This window comes from Penicillium brevicompactum (assembly GCF_028827555.1).
Source record: "Penicillium brevicompactum strain IBT 35665 chromosome Unknown utg000006l_segment0_segment0, whole genome shotgun sequence".
Classification (NCBI taxonomy): Eukaryota; Fungi; Ascomycota; class Eurotiomycetes; order Eurotiales; family Aspergillaceae; genus Penicillium; species Penicillium brevicompactum.
The window spans coordinates 2,107,240-2,132,192 of record NW_026623209.1 but is presented as its reverse complement, the minus strand read 5'-3'; the positions used below and the strand labels follow the sequence as shown (position 1 = coordinate 2,132,192).

The 24,953-nt window shown below is 50.1% G+C and overlaps 5 protein-coding genes across 5 annotated transcripts; 2 read left to right on the top strand and 3 right to left on the bottom strand.

Annotated features, from left to right (window-relative positions):
• Positions 1–2,687: 2,687 nt before the first annotated feature.
• Positions 2,688–9,475, bottom strand: N7506_009013 (putative tRNA-splicing endonuclease; the record flags this gene model as incomplete). Its single annotated transcript, XM_056958306.1, has 5 exons — positions 2,688–2,780; positions 2,843–2,926; positions 2,985–3,038; positions 3,093–9,387; positions 9,453–9,475. The coding sequence occupies 5 exons, from the start codon at positions 9,473–9,475 to the stop codon at positions 2,688–2,690; spliced, it is 6,549 nt and encodes a 2,182-aa protein (XP_056807696.1).
• A 1,171-nt stretch (positions 9,476–10,646) lies between these two features.
• Positions 10,647–15,380, bottom strand: N7506_009012 (uncharacterized protein; the record flags this gene model as incomplete). The annotated part of the gene is made up of 4 exons (XM_056958305.1): positions 10,647–11,568; positions 11,624–11,853; positions 11,906–14,842; positions 14,910–15,380. The coding sequence occupies 4 exons, from the start codon at positions 15,378–15,380 to the stop codon at positions 10,647–10,649; spliced, it is 4,560 nt and encodes a 1,519-aa protein (XP_056807695.1).
• A 2,688-nt stretch (positions 15,381–18,068) lies between these two features.
• On the top strand, positions 18,069–20,300 carry N7506_009011 (uncharacterized protein; the record flags this gene model as incomplete). The annotated part of the gene is made up of 7 exons (XM_056958304.1): positions 18,069–18,834; positions 18,887–18,991; positions 19,047–19,099; positions 19,156–19,282; positions 19,344–19,422; positions 19,473–19,632; positions 19,680–20,300. The coding sequence occupies 7 exons, from the start codon at positions 18,069–18,071 to the stop codon at positions 20,298–20,300; spliced, it is 1,911 nt and encodes a 636-aa protein (XP_056807694.1).
• A 721-nt stretch (positions 20,301–21,021) lies between these two features.
• Positions 21,022–21,837, bottom strand: N7506_009010 (H(+)-transporting V1 sector ATPase subunit E; the record flags this gene model as incomplete). The annotated part of the gene is made up of 3 exons (XM_056958303.1): positions 21,022–21,172; positions 21,230–21,741; positions 21,805–21,837. 3 exons carry the CDS (start codon positions 21,835–21,837, stop codon positions 21,022–21,024), a joined length of 696 nt encoding a protein of 231 aa, XP_056807693.1.
• Positions 21,838–22,222: 385 nt separating this feature from the next.
• N7506_009009 (uncharacterized protein) lies at positions 22,223–24,093 on the top strand (the record flags this gene model as incomplete). Its single annotated transcript, XM_056958302.1, has 3 exons — positions 22,223–22,264; positions 22,317–22,547; positions 22,600–24,093. 3 exons carry the CDS (start codon positions 22,223–22,225, stop codon positions 24,091–24,093), a joined length of 1,767 nt encoding a protein of 588 aa, XP_056807692.1.
• Between the last annotated feature and the right edge of the window lie 860 nt (positions 24,094–24,953).

The following is a 24,953-nucleotide window of genomic DNA, read 5'->3' as shown; positions in this document are numbered from 1 at the left end:
GTTTTGAGTTTGAAAAAAGCGGACTAAATCGACCAGGCTTTCATTCCTACCAGGTCTCTCCGCTGTACCGGCCGAGCGGGCTTGGTGTCTTGGTCCACTATCGCCGCGGGGCCTCGGGGAGAGAGGCCCAGGTGGGGGGCGCGGTCTTCGAGGGCATATTGGGACTTTTGCGTTTCGAGGGAGGATCAGGTCGATACGTCCGAACAATTGGGCTTGGTGCAACGGCACAGTCGTTCGGTGAATCCCAATGATGCATAAGGAGACTGGGCATCAATGGGCAGTTTGGCAATCCGACTGCTCACAGGCATCGACATCAAGTTAGGGCTTCCGATTAAGGAATGGCTGAATCAAGAGGCAAGTCAGAACGGATCGAGACATATTGAGAAATCATTCTCACCTCCCTGACAAGACCAAAATAGAAGAGGATCGTGGGGGGAGTTATTGGAATTAAGAGCAAAGCAATGTGATATGCCGACACATATGACACCAGTATATACAGGGGGTGTCACTATTTACAGAGTCGAGGTGGCGTTTGAACGAAAACAAAAGGAAGCCTGAGACGAGGCAACCGGGATTCAGGGGAATTTAATAGGAATATATCGACTTTCTGAGCTGTCGCATCCTTACTTGGAGATCCTGGACTCGGGTTACAGGAGTGCCCCTCGGGGCCTGGAAAGGCACAGCTATAGTTGAGGCTAAAATACGGACCCGACAGGTCCTGCGAATTGAAAATTGGTTCGACCAAAGGGATTCAATCCTAGGAAGGAGTGGATCCTGGACGTCAAACACGCTGTTGATGTATACATCTATGGATGTGCAGTGTTAGTTCGATCGCAATATGATACAACGCCTCGATCCACCAGGAAAATCTCAACTCGATGGCATCGCTGCTTGTTCGCATCGTGAACAATGCTGTTGATTAATAGGCCAATCTCAAATTGAACGTGAATAACAAGTACCTTTTACTCCTTTCTGTCAAATGCAAGGGGGAATCTAGTACCGACAGGGGAACAAACGTCAGGCCTGGTATCGGTACTCCGCACTGGATGTGAGGTATCGAGGTTGATTGGCAAACAGGTTCGCGTCATGATCTACTTCAATAAAGCGAATCTAATTTTTTGGGGGGGATCTAAGAGGCGATCATTGTCGATGAGGCGCAGGGTGACAGCTCACACGCACAGATCGCGAACTATCAGCCGAGCTAGTGTAAATTCAACCGACACAATTAATACAATCCCGGCACTGTGGTACTCTTTTTGAAGGGAAATAATATTCCAAGGCGCAATGGATTCCAGTAAAACAATTTTATCATTTCAAAAAAAGCTCTCTTTCATAGGTGGGGAGTAAGTACGGAGTCCCCTGTAGTGATAACTACGCCTCCTTGTCTCCTTGAATCATCTTCAAACATAACTCTATCGCAAACTTAATAAGACCGAATCAATTATCACTGGCCTAGTTCAATTCACAATTAATAGAGAGAACTTCAGTTCGAACATGCATCTGGGCACAATTATCAAGGATCCCGTCCTTGGAGTGATTATTGCCGAAGCCCTACTCCGTACTTTTTCTTATATACTTCCCCTTGCCTGGATATCGGCACATGTGCATGCAACTCCTATTCTCCGAATAACGCTCTTCTTCACACCTTATCTCCAGATTCCAAAAATAATAAATTTGGACACATATCCGGGTCTAAGACCCATCGAATATGATTTCGCTTTGATTCCGAGTTCTGGAGGGGTAATCCACTTAGTGCGAATGAGAAGCTTTCCGAGCATCGAAACGTAGCATTTGGCCCGGAACTGATCCGGTGAGTCCCCAGCGATCTTCAAGTTTCCAAAGACTATTCCGTAGGTACTCCCGAGGTCCGTACTTACGGCTTAGCCAAGTCTTTTCGATACTCTTCCAAGCCCTGGAGGGTTTGGCCATTTAACATCCAATGCCGCGACCTGCCCAAATGGGCGTATAGATCGTCCCAAGGTTCCCCGGAGTCTTTAGTAGTCTTTCGAGTAGGTATTCTAGGCCCCTTGTTTGCCTCATACATCTCTCAGCTTGCCTTACTCGACATAAACTTCCAAGGTTCTTCCAAGGTTGGAAGGCTGTATCATATTGGTCGCGCGTTAGCGCGCCTTCGAGGTAGGCTTGTATGCATAACATACTGCTGCCTTCTAAGGTTCAAAGGTCATCCTTGGAAGGTTCGCTCTAGAATCTTTTCTAGGTGGAGCCCAGTTCCAAGGTCACGAAGTCCAGGTTCGAGAAAACTCATTGACAAGGGTCTAGGCAGAGTGGATGCCACCTTCTTGGTGTTTTTTTCTTCTTCTACCACTCCGTACACATCTTTTGTTTCGAGTTACTGATCTAGCTTTGTGGTTTATGGGATTTCCATGTGCCTCGAAACACTCTAGAGGCGAAGATGAGCCCTTAAAGCGGAGTACGAGGCCACTTATAGACGCTATGTATCACCAAGCCTTGGCCGGCGCGCTTGTCTCACGTCAAAACCCGGGCCATCCGGGAGAAAAATATCTGCGACCGCTGATAGTAAATCAAATGCATAAGTAATACAAAGAAAATTCAAAGTGCCTCGCTAGCGCCTTGGAATGCTGGAATGAAATGTGTTGGATGGCTTAATGGAGGGGAATCTTTGAATGTGGGGGTTGAGTGGGACTAGCCAACGGACTAGCCAACGCTCACTTGCGCTTCGCCTTTGGGCGGATAAATGGGTCTACTTCTTTCTTTTTGCGCATTGGTGGTCGGGGTTTGGGACCACCTTGGTTGGGGGCCTAGATCGATGTGAGATAAGTATGGGTGATTGATCAGAAAACATGGCAAAACCCGTGCTTACATCTGCCCTTGGTCCCGTCGGGATGCTTGACGGGTTGGTTTCGATCGGATACGCCGGTCCATCGCGAGAGGGTTTGATGAGACCCTGTTAGGTTGTCAGCAAACATGCCACCATACGTTTCATGATGACCTGCAAAACTTACTTCTGGCGGGCCATTGGCCGCTGGGCCCTTGGGCGCATTGGGAGCTGCCCTGTTCTAAAGTCTCCGTGAGTGTGCGTCTTAGGTGGATACGAAGAAAGGAAAACATACCCCTAATGAACCACCTTTGGGACCCTTCGGGGCTTGAATTGGGGGACCAGAGAGACCAGGGTGACCAGGAGCCCTTGGGCCACTTGGGCCACGAGGAGCACCGCGAGGAGCGCCAGATAAACCAGGATGCCCAGAGAGGCCAGGGTGACCTCGCGGGGCTTTGGGAGCATGACTCGGGGCGTTAGATGATGATGTCCGAGGGCGTTGGGGCTGCGGCGCCTCAGACGCGGAATCGCCACGTTTTCGTTTGGCAGACTCATCAACAGGCTTTTTGGGAGCATTGGAGGTTGTGGACTGCACAACAGGAACCTTGGGATTGTGTCCTCCCATCTGGCGATCTCGCTTCCGGTCGTTGAAGGCACTTTGACGTTGCTGGAGATTGAATTCGTCTCTTTCAATGCGAGTCCTTTCGAACTTGGAAAGAGATCTAGGGGCCGTGCAGCTAGAGGCTAAATGACCACATTGACCGCATTCGAGGCATCGCTCGGCACGACAAGCATTTTTGGTGTGTCCAGGTTTGCCACAGCGGAAGCAGTTCCCACGAGCGTCGAGCTTTGCATCGTCATTATCGCAGTTGTGGGTGAAATGTTTAGCACTCCCGCAGATGCCGCATACTCTGGTCTCGTCTAGCCCTTGTTTGCCCCCAGAGGGACCATCTGGAAGCGGTGCTGGTGGTTCCCTCGGGACGGGTGCAGAGACGGACGCGGATCGCGAGTTGGCGTCACCGGAGGCCGCAGATGATGGCCTCGAAACGGGCGGCACAGAAGCTTCATTGTCGGTACCTTCTTTGCCATGGGTGGCAGGGCTATCTTCAGCGTCAATGTCGAGCATCTCGACTTCTTTATAGCCAGTGAATTGAGGCTTCTGCAGAATTTTGAGAATATCACCTTCTGTGTAGACATCTCGCTCGCGTGCATTGGTGATCAATTTGTTCCAGAACTGGCCTTGCACAAGAGAACGCGAGTTACCCAGAACCCACAAGGAAGACTTGGCTCGGGTGAGACCGACGTTCATACGACGGATGTCAGCCAAGAAACCAATACCCTTGTTGGATGCTCGCACACAAGAGAAGATGATGACCTCACTTTCCCTACCCTGGAAAGCATCTGTCGTATTGAAGTCGATCTTGTTGAGAATATCTTCACCATATCGATGGGAGAAGTGGTTCTTGAGCTCCCTCAATTGGCCCTTGTAGGGTGTGATGATGCCGATCTTGCCCGCGAAGTTATATTCTCTTACATCGGTGATCAGGCGTTCGTATAGTTGCATGGCAACCTGAAGCTCAGCATAATTGATCAAGGAGTGACCCTTGGTGGCCGCTGAATGCATGCCCTGAACATCGAAGAATCGGTAGGGACTGAGAAGATCACTTTGGTGCCAGGGACGTCGGCGAAGCTTTGCCATGTCCGGACCATCCTCGAGTTTGCCGTCGTAGAATGTCTGACTTGGGAAGTTGCTGATCTCTGGATGCATACGGTATTGGATGTCCAGCAGATGCACGTCCCGGGGATGGTTCTTCTGCATACGCACGAACAAACTCTGCTCATACTGGAACTGAGAAGCCATCTTCGACAGGACGGTTGGAGGCAATTGCTTAGGATCACCGACGAGGACACACTTGGAGCAGCCATATTTAAGCGGGATCAGAGCGCTGAGTTCAATACACTGAGCAGCCTCATCAATGATGACAGTTTCGAACTCGACGTTGATAGATTGGAAGATGTCATGACCTGAACCACTCAGTGTAGTACATATGACATGAGACTCATTAATAATCTCTTCTTGGATTCGCCGCTTGCGCATGTCAGCATTGCGGGCGAATGTATGGTTTTGATCACGAGCTTTGTCGATGGACGTGCTCAGTTGAGATCTCTTCTTTTTCATCAGCTCAAACTCGCGCTCGAGCTCTTCTGGAGGTGGCAGGCCCTTGGCTCTTGCCTCATCAAGACGTCCACGAAGCTCCTTGAAGGATGAATCGGTTTTCTTGTGCTCGTCGTACAGCTTTTGCATGTCGACGTTATCTCCTTTGCTGGTGTCCTGGCTGAGGCGGGCGGTGACCATGTTATCGAGAGTGACGTCCAGCACTTTGGTGTTGATCGCATCGCTTCTTCCCAGTCGGAGGACAGAGACCTTTTCTTTGCGACCGTTGCTTGTCTTGACGCCATCCTTCAAACGCATGACCAATTCGTCAACAGCAGCGTTACTGGGCGCACACAGCAAAAGCTTCTTTGACATGGTGTTTCGAGCTGCAGAGGCACCACCGCTGATGCTGACAGCTTGCTTCCCAAGCACGTTGGTGAGCAAGCTTCCAACAAGCGCGGTAATTGTTTTGGTCTTTCCCGAACCGGGAGGACCCTGAATAAGCGTGAAGGCATCATTGTCAACAGCAGACTTGATAGCTTTTGCCTGAGCACGGTTGATGGTGTAATTATCCATGATAGGCTGAAGTCTTGTGTCCGAGTAGTTGAGGATAGGTGAAGGCCTAGCCAACACGATTTCCTCACACAGATCATAGTACTGCAGCGCCATCAACGCACCATACTCACGCTCCACGGGGGTCAAAGAAGTAATCTTAGCGGCCCACGTTTCTGTTCCAGGCCCGAAATTGGAGAGGAACTTATTATTCGTGGGGTTTACTCGATACGTGACCTCCATCTTTCCACCCTTTCGGTTGACACCACAGACACGAGCGAGAATGTGAGGTGCGCTCTGATCACTCGTCGGTTTAGACGAGCTGGAGAACAGTACCAGATCACCCTCACCCATGCTGAAATCCTTTGGAGGGATACCAAGCGGCTGTGTACTGAACTCAATCCATGTATCGACAGCTAAACGAGTCATGACCTTGACCTCGAACGGTCGGAACGAGCCTTCCTCCTTGGCTGCCTGGAACCCTTGCCATGCTTCAAGAACCAGCAAAGGTTCAAAAGTACTTTGATAATCAACAGGAGTACGGAACGTGTTTGAGACGAGGGAATAGTCGGTGCGACCTGAGGATGGGGGTAGATCACCACCTGCGAAGAAGTCCCAGGATAGAATTGAGTGATGAAGAGAACTGAGGTCGGGAGACAGGCGAGCTCGCATATCTCGGACAGAACGCTGTCTCTTGACCTTTTTGATCGGTTGTTGCTGAAGGGATTGCTTCTTGCTCAACTCGTACGCGGCGACAGCATCAGGTTTCTTAGGTTTGGCGCCACCAAACAGTTCTGTATCCAGATCGTCTTCACTGTCGCTGTCTGACTCGGACCCAGACGACACCATCATGCTATCAGCAGGCAACGCATGGTCTTTGCCCTTGATACCGATACCCTTGAGACCGGAGCCTTGTTCAGCGGTCTGTTCACCGACGCCACCAGCAGACATGCCCTTCTTGAGCTTAGCAAGTTGCTCCGCGTCGCGCCTTTTCTTTGCCTCTTTCTCGCGCTCACGCTTTTCTCGGAAAGATAGAACAGAAGTGGCATCATCCTTGGGACGAGGCGCGATGACTGGCTTGGCAGGTGCTGGACGTGATTTGAGACCAGAGAGCATCTGAATTTTGGCTGCTTTTTCTGCCTTTCTCTTACTCTCCGCGGCAACACGTGCCTTATTGACCTCAACAGAAGATGACAGCTCCAGAAGGGTTTGATCGGTCAGATCATCATCAAATTCATCATCACTTGGAACGCGGGAAGAGGGGCTCAAAGTATCAGAGGGTTTGGCGAATGACATGATGGAAGATTGCTTCTTGAGAGCAGCGGTGGAGGCAGTGACGACAGGCTTCTTGTAGTATGCCTCTAACGAGCGCACCAAGTCAGCTTTCTCGCGCTGGTTCAGGATTGTTTTGATCGTGGCATCAACTGCAACCCCCTCGATGAAGCTCAATGCATCCGGTTTGACGTCAGTGACATCCATTCCACCCAGTCTGCGCAGAATCTTTGAAACTAGCCCAACAAGTGTCGAGGCCAAGAATTCATCTTTCAGTCTGAGCCATTTCACCATAGCACTCATGGTAGCAGTCGGTGATTTGAGGAAATTCTCCGACGCGGAGGTTTGCCCCGGGTCCGCGTTACTCACGGCTCCCAGAAAGACACCATATTGGTTGAACAAGAAGTCGGCAAATTGAATGGTGTCTCGGCAGAATTCAAGCATGACAGACTTATCATTACCCCGAACGTGCCACGACTCAGTTTCGTCGAAGATTGTAGTGAGTGCCGACCACAGGTATTCCCAAAGCTTCTGAAGTGCCATGACCTCCCGACGATCCGCAAGGTTGCGAGTACGAAGAATTCCATGCTGGCTGTCACACAGCGTCTCAACGACGTCTGTACCAGTGTATAACATTCGTGGTGCAGGCGCAAACGTCTTCATGGTCGAGATACGGCGGAAAGACCAGCTGAGACCGTATACTGTAGTGGTGAAAGAGGATTGGAGTAGGTGGGAGATGGCATCTCGTCGAGCAGATTGACCTGTAGCGTTCTTGATGAGATCAACCGCAGCCGTGTATGTGTCCAGGTCAGCTGCAAATAGCGCAGAGATCATGGCGCTGCTCGTATCCTGACTTTGGAACAGCTTTTCAAGATGATCGGGTGAGAAATCTGCAAGTCGTTCAATGATCCGACATGAGAGATTGATAAGATGTTCGTAAATCATATTGAAGTGAGCCTTCTCTGGGTTGTTTTCTCCCTGCGTGGTGAACTTCTCCAACCCAACGAGGGGTAGAATACCCAGTAGCGCCGAGCCAGACAATGGCAAATTGCCCTGGTTGAGGTTCTTGATAACAGCATCCCAAATAGGTGCAGAGTAGGTAGAAACTCCATGCGAAAGTGTGTTGTGCTTGAGAATGACCTCATAGTCTGTTTTCAACGACTGACACTCAAGCGCCAAAGTGTTGCGTACGACATCCATGCATAGGCTCAAAATCTCCTGCTGACGGCTCTGCTCCACAGCAAAAGTTGGAGGATTGATAATTGTGTTAATAGTATCACTGACTACCCCCATCGTTTCAGCCAATACAACCCGCGTGACTGAGCCTCGAGAAGACTCATTGTCCGTGAAACGACGCAGTGTTTGAAGAAGACTGGTCAATCCGACATGGAAACAATGATACCGCGCCAGATTGGGATACTGTGGATCCTGAAGTCGACCGAGTAATTGCAGTGTCAGGAACCGACAAGCAGATGGTTGGTGGGCCCCTTTGAGGGAGCTGAGGAAAGGATTAATCCATGAGAGCATGTCCTTCAGAGGAGACTTCTCAAAGGGTTCACCATCAGTGATTGCCATGAGGTAAGAATTGAATTGTGTGTTGAAGAAAGTATGTTCCATAATTGCTTGCGGTGATATGGTTTGCATAGCTTCCCAAAAGTCTGCGGGTGCTTTCTCGAGGAAAAGCTGAATGGTGTTCAAGAGGTATCTCAGACCAGGCGAGGGAATGGCGAGGTGATCAACAGAAAGACGGCAAGGATCTATCTCGAGAGCTCGCAGCTGATGTGTGATTTGTTCTTTATCTAACTTTCGTATCACAGGCTGCATGCCTCGCCACAAACGAGCAATGACTGGCAACTGCGGCGGCTGCTGTGAAGCAGTCTGCAAAGCCACGCGAAGCCCATCCCGGATCGCCCATTCAAATTCTGTGGTGGTGGGTGGTCGATTATATCGTGCCCATGAATTATGGGCCCAGAAACATCGGAGTTGATTTGAATCGAAGAGGAACCGAGTGACCGCAGGAATGTAGTCGGATACTTTCAAACTCCGCTTGGTCTGTATGAGCTTGAATGGCTCGTCGAAATGTTCCTGCAAAAGGCTTTCGTTGCGTAGCATAGCCTCACAACTCAGAGTCTCGAAAATGGAGAGCAAAGCAGCCCTGTCCAAGACATCTAAACCAATTTTCTGAGGTGGAGTCTGCCTCAGCTGCTCCGTGGCCGTTCCCAGGTTGCGTGTAATTCTCTTGATATCCCACTCGTCGATTCTCTGGGCAAAAGCTTCGATATCTTCCTCTTGGTAGTTCTCATCTTTCAATCGGTCCACAAGCCAGATCTTGCCGGTATAGTAATGCTTGATGCACAGATCGCATTTTTCGAGTGAATCGTCCAGTTTTCCCAAGACCCAATTCTGAAGCTCTTCCACTCCGTCTTTGTGGTATGCCAAAATACGCATGGATGAAAGGAATGTCTCTTTGCGGCTTTGAGCTTGAGCCACAATATCCTTGATAAGCGTGCCCTTCTCATCGGCCTGCTCCAAGTCTTCGTATCGGCCGTAATCATCGTCGTTTTGTCGGGGACAGAGGAGGTGGATTCCTTCGGGAAGGGCCTTAAGCTCCCTATACAGCACAAATACCGGTCAGTTTCAAATCAACAGAAGAGATGGATATGAAGCAATACCCACCCAATTCCATCGATAAACTCCATGGTCACGGTTGTCTTCAAATGTGGAAGTCAAGTGACGGACCACAGTACATTGGCTTTGTCCCAGAGCTAGAGAAGCTAGAGCATCGTTTTGTTTAGTCAGGTAGGTGACTGGAATCAGATGCAATCCCGGTAAATATCCTGTGAAGCTGGGATGACCAAGTGGGCGAGAGGTGAGAGTAATGGAGGTCGTATTGTTGCTGGCGCGAGGAGTGACGGCACGACAAAGTGCTGAGTTGTGGCCGGTTGGTATCAATGTAACGTTTTGTATTTGGAGACAAGAGCAAGCACCCTTTATTATCACCTCGCAACTAAGCAAAAAGAAAGAATAAGAGAAATGCTTGTAGAGTTCTTTGAGACCGATGGCAAACACAAAAATTGTCAAAGCAAACGCGGGATGCCGAACTGCCACCGGGCGGTGAGCCTTGCTTCAACGCGTAGACGCGCCCTATTTTACCCAAATAGGAAAGCGCCACGCAGTCCTATCTAGAGATCTGAGGTGTATGTAATCCGTACTTAGATGCTATTGGTTCAGTTGAACCTGGGCAGCTTGGAACTGCATATTCTAGGCTGCAGCATCATATACGAGTTCTAAAGGGAATTGGACCAGTATCTTTAATAACCGCATTAAGTACTTTCCTCACTGAGGGCATTGAATAGAATACATGAATGTCCTCCTGCCATGTGAACCTGCCCATTTCAACAAAAACAAGCACCAAGACAGTATAAGCAAAGAGATTCACGAACAAGATACAACATCATAGATAAAACGAGACAGTAGTAACCCTTCCGGCACGGGTTTCATGCACTTTTGCAGAGACAGAAATGCTTTTGTACAAGAGAAAGATAGACCGGAGAGGCCCCGGTATAAGACGATGGAAAACAGCAAGGAAATGACGTCGGAGGCAGTGAAAAGTGATTGATGAGTGGGAAGGGGTGGGAAAAAGGAAGATGCGCTAAACCTCCGACCGAGAAAAAGAGAAACCAAAATAACGCCTGCTTTCTATCAGTGGATATAAAAAGGCTCTTGAAAAAAAGAAACACCAAGGCATATTGCTCATCGGTAGAAAGATGGCAACGGGAAATCACAAGGAACAGATCAGAAGAACCGATGGGGGTAAAAACGTCATCAGGGACGGGTCGTCAAGGTCAATGCAACGCGAGATGCGCTCCTCTAAATCATATTATGTGCAGGAGGATCATCGGGGGTTCGGAACGGGTCTTCGTGCTGACGCTGGGGAGTCTGCGATGACTCTACTCGGGAGAGCATAGCTGCGGATGTGAAGTCGTTGCTCTGCTCGAAGCTTGGTCGACTCCGCTCGAAAGAATGCCGTGTCCGGTCGTGGGATCGTCGAACATAGTCCACGGATTGCGGCCGTGGATATTGGTCAAGACTGGCCGTGTAATTTGTGCCATTGCTGCCATTTTGACTGCGAGGGTTGTGCGTGTTCGCAGTGGGTGCCATGGACGGAGCGTAGAAGGGCCGTTCTTCATCGGGCACAACAGCATCTTGCTTCATCATCGGCTGAACTGGCTTGGTGATTTCCGAAGAGGCGGCAGAGTCGTCGCTAGAAGTAGTTGGCTTCAAATTGCCGTCTTTTCCCTCTTTTGGGGGCATGGGGGGATCTTCAATAGCATCGAGATACTTGAACTTGCCCTGAGTCACCTGCTCACGAATGATGTCGACATCCAGAGGGAAGAACACTTTCTGGATGGCGTTGTAGGTGAACCGTGGGAGCAAGCAAATCAACACAGTCAGTAGAAGCACGACCCAGTAACTCAATGATCCATAAACTTCAGCCGCACCGTGGTAGAACTGGCCGGAGGAAACAAAAGACGTGTAGATACCAGTCCACAGGTAAATCAACAGACTACTGATGGCGTTGATCAGAGCAGTGAACCAATCCCATCTATAGGTGTTCATCATAATGTAGAGGTTGCTAGCAATCACGGCACACGAAGCAACGAGAATACCCATTCGGGCACGATCGTTGATGTTCCGGCCAGTTGCGTTGGCAAAGTTTGCGGGAGCATAGAGAAGGTAAGGCATGAAGAAACAGATGATCGACTGGTACAATCCATCGGCCATGTACAACCTGCACAAGTCAGTATTCCAGCGGTGATAGCAGTGAAGGTAGGAGTGCAACATACCAGAACTTAGTTTGCGACCATTCCTTGCGCTCGATACCTCTCATGTACAACTGAGGCACAACCAAGGACACCTTGTCATCCACATCTTGGTCGAAGATACCCATGAAGATCACGGGCAAAGAAGTAAAGGCAAGGTTGACCAAGATAATGTATGTGTAATCGAAGAGGTAAGAACAATCGAAGTCGTTGTAGATACAATACCAGAAAAGAGCGAATGTCCACACAAGATTCTAAAAGAGATTAGTCGAGAACGTCAAGACCGTAGTCACCAAAACGACATACCTTGTAGAAGAAGTTGGCAGTACACTCTCCGAGACGACGGTAAGACCATCTGCCATGGACCAAAAGAAGGCGCTGGAGGTAACGGAATTGACCGATAGCGTAATCCGAAGACATGACTGCTTGTCGACCTTCCTCACCAGCGATACCAACACCCACATCGGCCTCCTGAATCATGGCGACATCATTAGCACCGTCACCAACAGACAGCGCCATGATGTTGAGACCAGTCTTGACCATGTTAACAACGGCAGCTTTCTGCGCTGGACTGACTCGGCAGCAAAGAACAGCCTTGCACTGCTTGCAGAGAAGAAGGAACTTTTGTTTCAAGTCGTCGTGGAGCATCAGCTTGAGAGTTTCACCGTCCACAACCACGGCGTGGGTGGCCTCCGGAGGGCTGTGGTCGGAACGAGCAGCAATAAGCTCCTCGTCAGAACCAGTCAACCCGAAAGTTTGCAAATGTTTGTCGAGTTCATCAGAGGCTCGTTTGGGCTCAGTTTCAGGGATGTTGAGGACAATCAACTCCATGTTGTTGTTGAGCAAGTTGCAAGAGAAGCCAATGTTGATGGCAGTCTCAACCTTATCACCAGTGAGGACCCAAAGTTTGATACCAGCGTCCGCAAGAAGTTGGATTGTATCCGGCACGCCGTCTTGAAGTCGATCTTCAATAGCAGTTCCACCAATGAGCATAAGTTCTTGTTCAATCTCACTTGAGACCTTTTCAAGTTTCTCCTCACGGTCTGTAATGGCAGCAGCAGCGACGTCGTGATCTTTGACCCAGGACTGATACTCTTCCTCACTGAGGAGTCGATCAGCAACACACAAAGTTCGCAGTCCTTCTCTGGCGAACTCCTCCAAGTGTTCAGCGGTCTTCCGACGAAGCTCTTGCTGCTTGCCACGCGCTAGGCGAGAGTAAATGATGCTGTCTGCACCCTTGCAGAAGAGACGAATGGTACCATCCGGCATTCGAATGATGGCACTCATTCGTTTTCTGGACGAGTTGAATTCGAGAGTGTTCAATACAGTGTAGGTCCGTTCCTCGCCCATGATGTTCAAAAGCAAATCATCACCGGCTCGGCCCAGAACAGTAAATCCACAATCACGAGCAGTACTGACCAGAGCAGCCTCATCGGGGGATTGGGCTTTGAACTCAATTTGAGGGGGGTCACCTGGAGTGTGTTCGGTGATAACGGTATGACACAAAGCTAGCGTCAACATGAAGTCCTCGGCTGAGCGCTTCTGTTCCTCTCCGGATTTGCCTCCCATATCGGCCACGAAATCGGGTGCAACGAATGTCAACTGCTCATCGTGCAGGTAGGGGTTATCGTGAGTGGCCCGCAACATTCCCAGCATTCGTTGCGCGTCAGCGGCGATTTGCTGTCGAGCTTCAGCGGCTTCGGCATCGGCGTCGGCTCCCTCGCGACGCCTCATACCGATCTGTGCCTCTGTGTACGCCTCGCCGTAAGACACTCCGTTGACCGTACATTTCTTGAACTCCATCACGTTTTGTGTCAATGTACCAGTTTTGTCTGAGAAGATGTACTCCACCTGACCGACGTCATCCGAAATGTTCCAAGACTTGGGGACACAATAGATCCCCAATTTCGCGTAGTACATGTGAAGATCACTGTGGATGAACACAGCCTGAATGGTTCGCACGATTTCGAGAGAAATGTACAGCGAGATGGGAACCAAGTTCTGGAACAAGATGATAGCGGTCCAGAAAGTAACGATACCCGTAACAGGTGGCGTGCCTCCATAAGACTTCAAGTCGAAATACTCGAGAGATTTGTTTGGGGTGCCCCATGCGATTCCGTTCACGATACCGGAAACAAGGCACATCAAGAAGAGAATAATGAAGTTGTAGATGACGTTCCAATTGAGATCCTTGGCCATGCGAGGACGTTTCGCAGGGGTGGCACCGGAATTGAGCATGATCTTGCTCTCTCCACCAGTGAATAGGACGACACCCAGAACCCACTCGGTACTTTTGAGGTTGCAACCACGGAGCAAGATGTTGTTGATGGAAATTGGTTCAACCATCTCCTTCCGCGGCGCCTCTGGGAAACGGGGGTCACGCTGGTCCCAGCGGACAGCACCATTGTAGGCATACAAGTTGGCGTGGGGCGCTTCACTTTCAATAACAAACTCGGCCTTTTCGCAATCTCTGGCGTGTCGTACCTGGCGTCCACAGTGCAGAGCTTGACGAACCTTGAGGTTGGTCTCTCCATCCAGACCCTTTGTCTCGACATAACAAGCACCATCAGGGTCGGAAGTGGAAAGAATCACAACATCGGCGGGAATGGGATCCTCGTTGTACAAACGAACAAAGTCGCCCACTTGCAAATTCTTCCAAGCCTCTCGCTTGAATCTGGCTTTCCCGGGTGTTTGCTTTGCGGTGTCCAAGACGGAGCCATGTTTCTTATCCGGAAGAGGTTCCATTACACTCTCGCGAGCGGCACTGTTCGGGGACAGGTACTTGTTTTCCTGGGTGGCCCCAATTGGCCAATCTTCGCGAGCTTCAGGCTGAGGTGATGGGACGTCGGTCATTGGAATCGCAACATCGGCTGCCATTGAATCTCGCTGCGTGTAGATGGAGGCCCGATGATCCGCCGCGCTCACGAATGACTCGCGTCTCTGTCCGTCGTCGTCCACTCCGCCCTGCTTTTTCTTTTTGAACTGAGTGGCGATCCACTTGTAGGAGGAAACAGCACCTCGGGTGCAGGCTTTCTTGATACGGCGCCAGAGATCAATGTTATCCTCCGTCGAGTTGACATTGTTCCATTCGACCAGTCGGTAGACGGGAGAGTTGTTGACTTGGTTGTCGGAAACCGTTCGGCCCCAATCTTCGATGGCATCCTTGATAGCAGTAACAACGATGATAACAATTAGAGGCACGGCGTTCAGTCCGGGGTTGTTGGCACCGAAGATCGAGAAGCACTATAAGCTCCATTAGCAAATGCGTAATTCGGATAAGAATCAAGCTGGCGCAGATCTGTATACGTACATTAAGAATAATGACGAAAAGGAAATAAATGTTCGCAATGTTGTGGAATTGCAGCCACACGTTGTAGGGAACGAACGTGAGGGCTGTATATTTGGCGGTTCGGATTTTGTTTCTGGGATACGCGATGTTCAATTGACCTTCTTCATCACGCTCGGATTCGGGAATTGGGATGCTGAAGTAAACCCTCCGATTCGGCCCTGATTCTGGGGCCTCGGTGCCGTCCGTTGATCCATTTGTGGTCGAAGCACTGGTGTTATTGGATTTCCGCTTTTCGTCCTTGAAATCGGACTTCTTGTGAAACCGATCTATAATTGAAACCCGTTTCTTGATTCCTCCGGCTCCAGGGGCTCGTGTGGTTGCCCATCTTTGTCGTTTTGTCGGTTTGGAGACGTTGCTAGGGACCTCGCGGACATCGCCACCCTGATCGAAATTATCCTCCCCATTGGCCCCAGGCAAGGGCGGATGAGCCATCTAGGCTGTTGGTGCACCCAGAAGGGGCATACAATTCGGGAAAACTTTCGTTAGTTGTCGCTGACGGGCATCCGGTGTGCAAGGGCAAGATGCGATCGCAGGCACAGAAAACGGTGGTTCAACGTGTTCGTAGTATGCGACTGTGAGAATGGCGCAAATTCTTTTAAGATTGTCGGATTCGATTCCAGCAGATAGTCACAGCGCGTGCGAAGGAGTTTCGAGTTGCCCGTCGATGCAACACAGGGTGTCCGGGGGGGCAACGGATGTGAGAATGCAAAGCGAAGGGCGGGTTAGAGGGTACACCCACGAGGGGCCATTAAATGAAATTAAAGAGGTAAAAAGTGAAGCCGAAATTCCGAGGAACGTTGTTGGAAAGAGAGGTCGACGGGAATGAGGTGGCCAGCTTACTCTCGTATAGTCACAACGGTACCGCGCTTACCTTACGAGACTCGCTTTGTCATCCGGGGCCCGGGCCCCCGACTTAGCGGGATGTTTTTTCTTACACGCGTCCATCTTCGGATCCATTTGGTCTGGGCAAAATGGGACGAATAGTCGGTTGTCTTCATTTCTCTTGTGTGTATATCATTCTTTCTGCATCCTCCAGTATAACTGCTACTAGCCTTGACGAACACAGGTGAAAAGGGTCCCGGCCTATAGTCCAGGGCCCGAGATAGCATCTCGGAGTAAAGGTACAGATACGTAAAGTCCGGTATATGACCAGCCCCGTTCCGGCTTCTCGCCCTTCTACGACTAAATTTCTGACGGTGGCAACCGGACTTTTCGGTACGGAGTACTTGATCTATGGATCTCAAAGTCTCTTTTTACTACAATGGGACATACAATTTTTCTTCTCTCGGCGGGATATGACTTTTAGGCACACCATGTACGGAGTATGGAAACCCTCTTTAGCGTATTAGCACTGCCACCGTAAGCTGCATCGGATATTGCACGGAGGGCCGTTTTATGCTCTCGAGTCATTGCGAAAGCCCGTATCCGTAGCATCCGTTGTGCAGACTCTGGAGAAGCGGCTAATTGGCCCACAGCAATCGCTTCTAGCCCCCACCCCGCCTCGTTTGTTATGATGTTATAAGCCTTACAAAGATCACGTCCCATGCGTACTCTGTATTCTGCAGTGCATCGAGAACACGGACTAAATCTATCCCATGATAGACAGTGCAGTGAAAATCTTGTTCCCGAAAAAGAAAACCAGACCTCGAGACCCCCAATGATATCAGTGGAATAGCAATACCAGTACCTTTGGGGTCGGAGCATCGAACCTGAAACCGACACGGCACGAGCGTCCCGGTCCACCTAAGCCACCCTGTTCCTCTTTGGGCATGTAATGATCTACCGTGCAAAATTTATATAGTCTGATGCACTCCATATGGTACTTCACCATTTCCCGCTTCCGTTCAACTTCATATTAACAGGGCCTTATGCAGTCATTAAGAAACTCGGATGCACGGAGTAAATATTCCCTTCCCACTTCCTGAATATTTTTGTCTTCATCTCCCTTGTTGTCTTGGCACGGCAACCCAAGAACCCTGGCCTTTCAGGAGCGCACACTCCTGAGCGGACCCGGGATGATCATTATACTCGTAAGATTCACGGCTCGCTTCCAAGAAACCCCCTTTCTAGTCGCACGTCTCACTGCAGTGTCTCACTGCGTTGCTTTCAAAGCTTATCCATTAAGGTGTCGACGTAATGAATAAGCCCTTGTTAGGCATCCATGAACATGTACATGAAGACGCCGTAAATATTCAGCCTTGGAGGTTACAAGGTTATATATGACAGCGTGTCGTCAGCCGATCGTCCACGAACTATAGTGGACCCCCCCGATATGAATTACTAGTGCATCATAGGTCAAACTTAATGAGTGTTTTACCCCTGATACTCATATTCCCAGTCAAGAGAGGATACTTGCCTGGGCGCACTATGTACAGTACATAAAACTTCGTAGATGCCTTGGTTTCATTAATCGTCGATCAAACCATTGGTGAATGGTAGCCTACGATGGGCCAATGTCATTCGTGGAAAATTTGTAGTCTGACACTCGTAGATATTTTGAAACGCCTCAGCCTTGGAGGGTTGTCCACGAGTCTCCTGTGCATGCATAAGTTTTTCTAAATGCCATCGATAACCTCTTACGCGCCAACCTACTTCTTCGGAAAATTGTTGACAAGTTAGAATCATGCGAAGAACGGGGTAAAGCCATGCGAGATAAATCACCACCCAGAGGTACCTATCGGCATACTTGTGCACTTTAGTTCAGTCATCTTCCAAGGTTCTCTCCTAAATATGCGTTTCTGGGATCCTTTCAGGCGTTTTCAAATCCATCCCAAGGTTCCAGTACTATCGCAATGCAGCGAACGAAGTAAATGCTCATTCATCCATGGATGATGGTAGCCATGCTTCAATAACCTTGGAATTCCAAGAATTGATGTACTTGGTACACGATAGCTTATCGACTAAGGACTCGGTACCACTTCGTATCGCACTCCGTTCTCGTACTCCGTACTCGGTTCTCCGTAACTATTTTCTTTGTCCCTGGCCGCCATCGCAACAAAGAAATTCTGCCACTCACGTGACATCGCGCTGGTTGTCAGCGCGTATGGTGACGCGATTTCGGAGACGACGAAGTATTGATTTCTCTTTCATTTCTCTTTCATCTCCCCCTATCTGGCTGCCATGTCGATCTCAAGGTGGTTTAAAAAAACCTCATTTACCCAAGGGCCGTCGGATGAAACTAAACCAAAAGAGGCTCCTGCCGCGGAATCCTCACCACTCTCCGAGCCACCCTCATCTTTTGTGTTTGACCAGCTCTCCCCCTCATCTGAGCAGGATGCAGATGCCCAGCTGAGAGCTGCGATCTTCCTGTCGGCCCAGGAAAGTGCTTCGAAGCATGCGGACAACGAAAGCTTCCAAACCTTAGCATCTGAAGGCACCACTTCTTCGCAGCGTGTCATTAAAAACGGCAAAGAGACTGTGATCAGCTCTGACGGAGAAGACACCGACTCTGACGACTTTCTAGAGGATCCAGCCTCCCTCTTCACCCGGGGGTTAAAAAACAACGTTGCAAAAGCCCCCGCTCCAGCCAAACCAGTGACTTCTCCTAAGAAATGGAAGTACAATCTGGACGCTCTTGTCCATGATGCAGTGGATGATAATGAGGTGGAAGCAACTGTCCATCGATTCAGATCCAACATGTCTAAAAAGCCGTCAAAGGGCCCTACTACCCTTGGAACCAGACTGGATGAAAACAGGTTAATCGAAGCGCTCGGCCACAAAGAAGATGGCCCTCAACCCCACCGGGTGCTCAACGCCATCAGGAGAACCAATGCTCTCGATTATGATCGCAACTGGCTCTTCTTTGATGGCACACAAACGTTGCCCCCGGCCCCCGAATTCCCACATCATATTTGTCCGCCCGGGTCCACGATGGAGATTTTGAGCAGTAAGTTTCTTCAAAGGTGCGGCTTCATGTATTTGGGACTAACTTTGGGCAGACCCTGGAGCGCGTGAACGTCTGATTGTTTCCGGAGACTTCATCCCAATAGCTTTGTCCAAGGGGCTCTTATCAGACGACATCGTTATGTGGATGTTTCATTCCAGTTCGTTTGAAAGTACCTTGTATCCTACTATACAGAGCTGACTGTTCTACTTTAGTTCCTTATGAGCGACGAGATGAGATAAGTAATGCTTATTGCCGAGTCATAAAGGTATGTGGGAGTCTTTGCGGCTACACTTGTCAGGGCTTAGCTGACTAGAGAAACAGTCTGTGGACTCACAGCGCCTGGGGCTGATGATCCGTCGAGCGGATGTCGATGAGGTCTTTGAGCGACTGGGGGCCAGAAAGTCTGCTTTGGATCCGTCGCACAAGATCGCACCGATGAGCCACCATGGTAAGACTTGATTGCCCCATTTATGTCCTCATTCTTGTCAATATTCTAACTTTTGTTCTAGAAATCACCAATGCTCCCAAATTAACGAACCATGTACCATTCGTTTCAGTCCTCAAGATGTTCCGGGAAATTATCTCCTCGTATGTCTTTCGCTCCTCGTCATGGCGGGTCAAAACTGACATATTGATAGGCTGGCCGAGGACACCAGGGAGCACGTAATACTTTTACTGCTGCGTATGGCGGTTGATAGCTCTCTGACGGCAGATCCAGTGGTATCTTCGGAACTTCAGTGGACCATCGATGCTGTATTGGACCCTGAGACCTTTTCGCAAACTGATCCTAATGATGCCGTACGTCTCTCCACACGTTGCAATATATCGGGCGCTAACAGTACTAGCTGCGCCGAGTGTGCTCTACATTCTACAATACAGTTGACGACGTCTGCATCCAAAGTCGAATCGGCAGTCATATCTTGCCCTCGTCTCCCTGGCTTGCACAGCTACGGTGTCGGCTGGCCATTTCATTTTTGTTGCAAAGTTCTGACCCTCTGTCCGAAACACCTGAAACATTGCTTGATCTGAACCGCATCACAAACTTATTGGCCCACGATGAACGATTCCAAGTAAAACGATTCCAGGGCAAAGCTGACTACGACTGGAGAGAGCTCATGGCCCTCGCCGCTCTTCTCAGCATTGTGATCGATTCTTCAGCGTTGGAAGTCAATTACAGGAGAAATCGCACAGAGAAAGACTTCAACGCTGACATTGACAAGTTAGCGAGTCAGATTAAGAATATCTACTGCTCGATTCAAGTCTCGGGTGCATCTCATATGACCCTGACGCTAGCGAGGGGGGACCTTGAGGCTTTGCATTATCGAATTCTCTACTCTGTCAGGTCAAAGCCACCGCAGAAGAAGACTCTGTTTGAATCCCATGTGAACGACAATGAGGATATTCGAAACATGTGGAACAAATACGTCACGAAAGATGCTGGCGACACGGGCATTCCAATTCGCTAGAGGCGTTCGGGGCCAGCTTAATGCATATATATGACTCAACTTTTTAGCGATTTTTTTTATTGCGCATTTATGGATACATCATGATACTGTCAGCTTGCAATTAATACCCGACAACACTACTTATCGCTCGTAGGGACATAGTCCTTTCAAGTCGTAGCCTCCCACTTGCATCACCATGCAGGACCTCGGGAGCATTGAGATTGCCAGGTGTTACACCCTCCAGGGCTGGAAGTTCCTGAGGTCTTAGCTCGCTAGCAACTTGGAAGGCTCCCGAATGGATGGCCTTCCAAGGTTCAACAGTGGCTTGGTGGTCCCTTCAAAGCCTGGAGCTATCTCGGTTGATTTGGCACTTTGCGAACAAAACCCTCGAGTAGGCGACATGTAGTTGCTCACTTTTAGCTATAGATATTGGTGAATCTGTCACAATCCTTGTCTAACACTGTTATTCACGTTGTAATCTGTGTTCTTAGTCTTCAAATGATCCTTTTTACGAGCGATGATACTAGCAGACAGGTTTGGCCAACTACGAGTCTCACAAGACATGCGCAAGAGAGTGGTCGCTAAAAGACTTGATCTTATTCCTGATCAGAACAGAACTGTGCAAGAAAGCCCCCTCTGTCTATATGAAATGGTCAAGAGGGGCAGATATCATCCGAACTATAACACACGTAACACAGCATTCGCGAACAACATAAATCCAGGATAGAAGAAGACCAGAGGCTTAGTCGTAGAACTTCCGGTTCGGGTTCTTGCCAAACAGTGTTTCTCGGACAGCGGGCAGAGCATCGATCTCCAGTAGTCGCAGACGTTCCTCGAAGGTGTTGTTCATTGTGATCTTACCTTCTCCACCGACAATCACCACACCACCGGCACTGCAGCATCATGTTAGATCCGGCATCTTGTAGGGTAAGAGCTATATAATAACTTACGTTCCCTCTGGCAACGGGTTCGACTCGTCGACGGTCACGGTGACCTCCGAGCCAACATTGTCCTTGTATTCCTTGGTCGCCTCTTCAATAGCCTTCTTGACAGTGTCCACATCCGCCTTGCGTGCGCGAATGGCAACCTTATCCTCATTCAGATAGTACAGACCCTCGAGGACCAGCCCCTTGAGCGTAGCCTGGTACTTCTTCTTGTCGTTGGCAGCGACCTTGGAGAGCTTATCGCGGGCATTCTGGAAGATCTCATCCAAAAGCTCCTGGCGGCCACCGAGAACGCGGAGACGAGTCTTGTTGGCGAGTGTGGAGCGGGTGATCTGCTGGGACATGGCGGCCTGCTTGAACTTCTTCTCGTAAAGGGTGTCGATAGCTGCGGTCTCCTGTCGCACCAGCTTAGACTTCTCGATAGCGAATTCCTCATCGGCCTTCAACTGGATCTCGCGGGCCTTCTCGAGGGCTTCTTGTCGGATGAACGCGGTCATCTTGCGGAGCTCGCCCGCGACCTGGAGTGGATCGCCGTCAGCCCAAATTGAGAACTTGTGTTTGTAGATGTACCCTAAACATACCTGATCATCTGAAAGAGCATGGCTTTGTGACATTTTGGCGGATTTAGACTGCTGTATGGTGATGAGAATGACGTGGGGGAATGTGAAGGTGTTGTGTCCAACTAAGCTCGGGATTGCGTTGCCTTGGCGTTACCGCATCCAGACCTCCCGACCTTGTGATCCTGTCATTCCCTTGAGACTCAACTTTAACACCGTCGGCCTTTCTTTAAAGCATTCTTTCGTTCTCTCCTGTCAGCTGTGATCTGCGCAAGAGTCTTTTGGTGCGCTGCTGATGCGTCCGGCTCTGATGCCCTGACCGAAACCACGACCGCTCCACCTGCGCATAACCCGAGTTCGAGTCATGGCATTTCGATTTCGGTAGTATTCTCGAATTGGTGCGCTTCTACAACATTTTCCAGCCAATGCACTACTTGTGAATATGGGCAACTTAGGTGACTTGTCGCCGGAGGGAAGCGTGGCGGTAAGTAACCACGAACAACCCCACGACACGACCAGGAACTAAATGTATGCAGGTTGGTGTTGTCGTCGGGTTGATCTCAACGAGTCTCCAAGCAATCGGTCTCACGCTCCAACGCAAATCGCATCTTCTCGAAGACGAGAAACACCCATACGATGTCCGCAGACCCCCTTACAAGCGCCGGCGATGGCAGCTAGGAATGGGAATGTTTGTGATCTCCAACATCGTGGGAAGCACTATTCAAATCACGACTCTTCCTCTTCCGGTCCTCTCGACGCTACAAGCGGTCAGTAGTTGTCACTCGACCCATGATACCTCTTGCTGATGTTCTTCAATAGTCCGGACTTGTCTTCAACACGATATTCGCTACGTTGATACTCGGCGAACCCTTTACTCGATATTCCCTCGCGGGCACCGTTCTCGTTTGCATCGGCGCATTGCTGATTGCCACTTTTGGTGCCATCGGGGAACCGGCACACTCCCTCGATCAGCTACTTGGACTGTTGCAGCGACGGCCATTCCTCCTGTGGATGGGATGTACTACTTTGTTGGTCGTGATTATCCTCGTTGGCATGAAACTGTTGAAACATCTCGCGCCGTACTCGCGCGCGAAACCTTCGGCGTCCGCTCATTCCACGCCCCACGCCCTGCGACTACAAAGCCGGATGAGGCTGCTGCGCGGAATGAGCTACGGATTCGTTAGTGGTATACTGTCTGCGCATTCTCTACTGTTGGCAAAATCGGCGGTGGAACTCTTGGTTCGAACTATCGTGGATGGTAAGAACCAGTTCAACCGATGGCAGTCATGGGTGATTCTCTTGGGAATGATATTTTTGGCACTGACGCAGTTGTTCTATCTTCACCGCGGACTGAAACTGTGCAGCACCAGTGTGCTCTATCCTTTCGTCTTCTGCATCTATAACATTATTGCAATCATGGATGGCTTGATCTACTTCCGGCAAGTGTCACAGCTTGCAGGTTTCCACGCCGGTCTCATTGCTTTGGGGACAATTGTCCTCTTAGCCGGTGTTTTGTGTCTGTCGTGGCGACTGGAAGATATCGACAGCCATGCCGCTGTCACTACCGTGGGGCCCACGCAGACTGGACTTGGGCCTGGTATGGCAGTCATGGAAGAACACTCCCCATCATCCCCCGGATGGTTGGATGGCCAGGATGAGGAGTCCTATATCGGCGAACGTCAACCGCTCCTCAACACCAACACCAACACCCGACATGCCTCGTACCAGCGTGGACGAGCCCCGAGCTTGCCGCTGAACTTACACTTCGATGATCATGACTCTGCCGATCTCAACCCCGCGTCCATTTGGGCCGATCTCGACGATTCAGATTATGACTCTGGCAGTGGCCACAAACGGCCGTCGGCAGATCGACCGCGTAGCATGAGTGGCAGCGGAACTCTAACTGGCCCACCCCGAGGCCTCGCGCGACACTCGACGATCGGCGTCGGGACTCAAGATCGACGGGGAACTCGCCAGAATCAGCAGCGACGCATCTCAGCACCATGGGGAGGAGCATCGATTGGCCACCGCAAAAGACAAAGCACTGGCGGTCGATTTGTCTCTTCCAACCGCGAGGGAGGCGGATATGGAACCATACCAGAGAATGCGGCTGTCCGTGGACAAGAAAATACCACGGACCATTTCCCTAACGTCAGGCCTGGCCTTCTTGCTGGTTCAAGAAGAGCTTTGGCAGGTGCCTGGACATCTGGGAGACAATTCCTGCTCCAATGGAATAGCCCACGGACGCGCAATGAGGACGAGATTGATACGGGCGATGGTTCTGCTTCGTCCTTACTTCCGCGCTCATCCTAGCTCTCCATATGTCACCATCATTCCCTAATACGTTTCGTTTTACGATACCCTCCACCCACCTTCCTTCAACATCCACCTCCAATCCACGACTTCTCACACCTCAGTCCTCGGATTGCTTTCGAGGTGAACCTACCTACCTCTTGCTCTTTTGCTCTCCTGTACAGTAACACCTCTCGAGCACCTCGAGTATCACTCCACGTCCCATCCAACCCTCAGCCAAGAAGCCCGGCCCACTTTCCTTCTGTCCCGCAAATGGGGAAGAATTATATGATACCACAGATTTCGAATATATAGCTCCGCGAAAATGAATATAAGATGTCGATGCAATGTTGACCCAGCCTGATTGTACTCCAGGGCTTGTACCCGATAAGCGATTGGTTTGGGTATCCATATCCGAACTCTCGAATTGTCCAGTCACGGCACCGAGCTTACCTGCCGATTATATTGGTTCTTGCCTTGACCTTTCGTATGCAGGTCAGCATCTGGGCGCCTGGGCGAAGCTCTTTACTCGTCTTACTCGGTTGCCAAGGTCGGTCATTATCTACTCATGCAGGAGTTTGGATATATTTGAAGCCGTACCTGGCATTTGTGGAACCCATGGACGCAACTGGGAATTATCCCACCTAATTTCACGTCCTGAATGTTCAGCATATCTGTTTAAGATAAACTTTTTGAATAATACTTGGGAAGGGTTCTGAGGTGTTCAACAACCTTCCAAGGTTAGAACGCACACCTGGACATGACCTCGGGAGTGCACTGCACCATTGGAAAGATACATCGCCCAGAGCTCGAAATCTGCTCCGTACCAGGTGGCTAGGTACCTACCTAGGTTGACACCCGTGGACTCCAGCGACGAATGC